At 43.2% G+C, this 2,782-nt stretch overlaps 1 protein-coding gene across 2 annotated transcripts in view; it reads right to left on the bottom strand.

Moving 5' to 3' along the window:
* Positions 1–534: 534 nt before the first annotated feature.
* Positions 535–2,782, bottom strand: part of Chchd3 (coiled-coil-helix-coiled-coil-helix domain containing 3) — a 276,351-nt gene continuing 274,103 nt past the window's right edge. For both annotated transcript variants that reach the window (XM_031381451.1, XM_031381452.1), the window contains one exon: positions 535–1,231. In XM_031381451.1, the coding sequence (XP_031237311.1) occupies positions 1,208–1,231 (24 nt within the window). In that variant the 3' untranslated portion in view covers positions 535–1,207. The remainder of the gene's footprint in view (positions 1,232–2,782) is intronic.

The raw sequence follows: 2,782 nt of genomic DNA on the forward strand, positions 1-2,782 counted from the left end.
TACAAGAGGAACAAATGCTCTTAACCTTTGAGTATCTCCCTAGCCCTTGGGTATGAATTCTTAATCACTTTGCTAAACTCTCCACAAAACAAAAGTGAAACTTCTACAAGACAAAAGATGGCTGACATCATAGAGCATTGGCATTTCCTCCTACTTTCCTGAGAAGGGCCATGTAGCTTCCAGGTCCCTCAGATCTGAGGCTGAAGCCTCAATTCTAAGTAAGTAGTTATAATCAGGAAGTGGCAATGAATTTGGAAAAGAAAAGGCTCTGGGCCTTGGTTGGTTGTTTATGAACCTTCATAGTATGGCAGGGTCTCTGGCTCCATGCAGACTCTAAGTCGTGCCAAAGAAAGGAAGGTTCATGCAACATGTAAAATCTTATTGAATGCACCTATGTGAGAGGCATGCTGCAGGTCACTGCCTGGCTGGCCCTGCAGCAGGAGAGCCGTAGTGCAAATGCAAACTAATAGCAATGCGAGTCACATGACTCACCCACCCAGAGGAACACATGAGGCTCCAATTCAAATGCCAGTCTTAGTCAGAAAATAGATTTATTATTGAAAGTGAGTGAAGCTGTCAGTTTTCACTACTTGGTTGGACAAGCCAAGGTTGCCTTTATGTTGACAAAAATGCCTTATTTTACCTGCAATCAATAAACATTATTCCAGTAAAAGAGGTACATTTTCTCTCCTTTCTGTCTTTCTTGAAAGATCATCATAAGTTACAATGAATTAGCTCCTATATAATGAGAAGAGCACACCAGGCTCCACAGCCCAGGCAATTCTACACTGCTGCCCCAGCCCAGTGCTTTCTTGCTGTGTCTCCATTTGAAATAGTTTAATGTCCCTCCTCCCAGCTTTCTCAGAGTGGAAGTCACTACATGCTGGATGGAGCCTGGAGTGAAGAGAAGATTTTATGTCAGAAGTTGGAAAGAGTACAAAAAGGTGGGGTGACCGCCTTCCTCTTTTATTCATTTTGTGGTTTCATTAACACTTAACAGTGTTCTTTGATGACTGATCGCTGATCTAGACCATGGCCTTTTAAACTGTTGATCAAAACACGTTATGATTCAGTTGAGTCCATTTTCCAGTGCCTGTCTGCCTTTAGGGGTCGTCTCTTTAATTGGGTCATTTTCATACTAGGATAAGAAAAAATGTTCCACCTCTGGAATTAACGTTGAAGGAGCTTGCATGTTCTCAGGGTAACTTTAGCCTCCCTTCTCCAGCATGCTCTGCAAGAAAAACAGAAAGTGTAAGTTCCATTACCAGCAGGCAAGGGCACACAAAAGGCAGGAACCACTTAGGATGATTTTTAAACACTGACTTCCAACTACAGAACAAAGCATGCTTCCCCATCTCAAAACACTCTAAGGAATGCCGTCTCATCTGTCTGACTCTCCAAATGTCCCACCCATCAGCATCTGAGAGGACTGGCCTGGAAAGTGGCGGAGGGTGCTGTGGCACCTGGAAACAGTGACGTTTTGCTGAGATAGTTAGTGTGGGGTAGGAGGAACACAGTGTAGCAGTTAAGCCCAAAGGCTCCTGAGGAAGAAGCTCATCTATGAACCAAGCCTACACCCAGAGATTCCAGCTGGCTCCAGGCAGAATGCTGATGTCAAGTTGACACAGCCCCCAGCAGCACTGCAGACAGGTCTCTTCCCAAACTATACAAGTGTTGTGATGGGAATGAGGATGGTGGATAAGAGCCATCCGAGGGAACTCTAGCCAGCTAGGGCAGGAGGAGGTACATCTTCCCTATTCTTCTTATATATCTTTAAGAATAAAAAAGTAGCCATCTCCCTTTTAGCTTTGAAGCTGTTTATAAGAGTGCCGGTGAGGCCTGCAGCTGCATTTTCATCCTGTCCTCATGGTCCCTTATTCTTGCCAGCTAAGCTATTGAGTCCTCACTGAATTTAGTTAAGAGCTATGGGAAAGCCATCCCATATAGCCTTGGGAAATGAGAGACTAAGTTTGTGTGATGGTTTGTAGGTGCTTGGCCCAGGGAGTGGCACTACTTGGAGGTGTGGCCTTGTTAGAGTAGGTGTATCACTAGGGTTTGGGCTTTAACATCCTCCTCCTGGCTGCCTGGAAGCCAATCTTCTCCTAGCTCCTCCTGCACAATGCCTATCTGGACGTTGGGATGCTCTCATCTTGATGATGATGGACTGAACCTCTGAACCTGTAAGGCAGTCACAATTAAATGCTGTCCTTATAAGAGTTGCCTTGGTCATGGTATCTGTTCACACAGTAAATCCCTAACACAGCATGGTAATAATTTGCTACTTTTACATGGTAAAAACAAAACAAAAAAACAAAAAAACCCAAAAAAACAAAAAACACCTCACATGGGAACAAAGCATGCCTGGGAAGGTTTTTCTTCATATTGTATTCAGGGCCAGGAAAGGCCTTTCTCTGAAGCTGAAACAAGGAAGGAGGGCGTTGCACACTATCTCAGGGTAGTTAGAATACAGACAGAAATTGGGGCTGTGGGTTGGGCAGATGGTGCAGCAATGGCAGTTAAGAGTCAAGAAGTGATCAACTTGGTTAAGGATGAGGAAGATGCAGGGCCAGAATGGACATGAGGTGGACAAACTTCCTGTTGGCCACTGAAAACACTTGGGTATCCAACAAATGCTTTTTTTTTCCTACTTTTAAAAAATTTTTTTTATATTTTTTCTTTTTTTAAATTATTTTTTTATTAGATATTTTCTTTACTTACATGTAAATTTCTCTTTTCCCAGTTTCCCCTCCAAAAAACAAAGAAACAAACAAAAACAACAAAA

Source organism: Mastomys coucha, unplaced genomic scaffold (assembly GCF_008632895.1).
Source record: "Mastomys coucha isolate ucsf_1 unplaced genomic scaffold, UCSF_Mcou_1 pScaffold20, whole genome shotgun sequence".
NCBI lineage: Eukaryota > Metazoa > Chordata > Mammalia > Rodentia > Muridae > Mastomys > Mastomys coucha.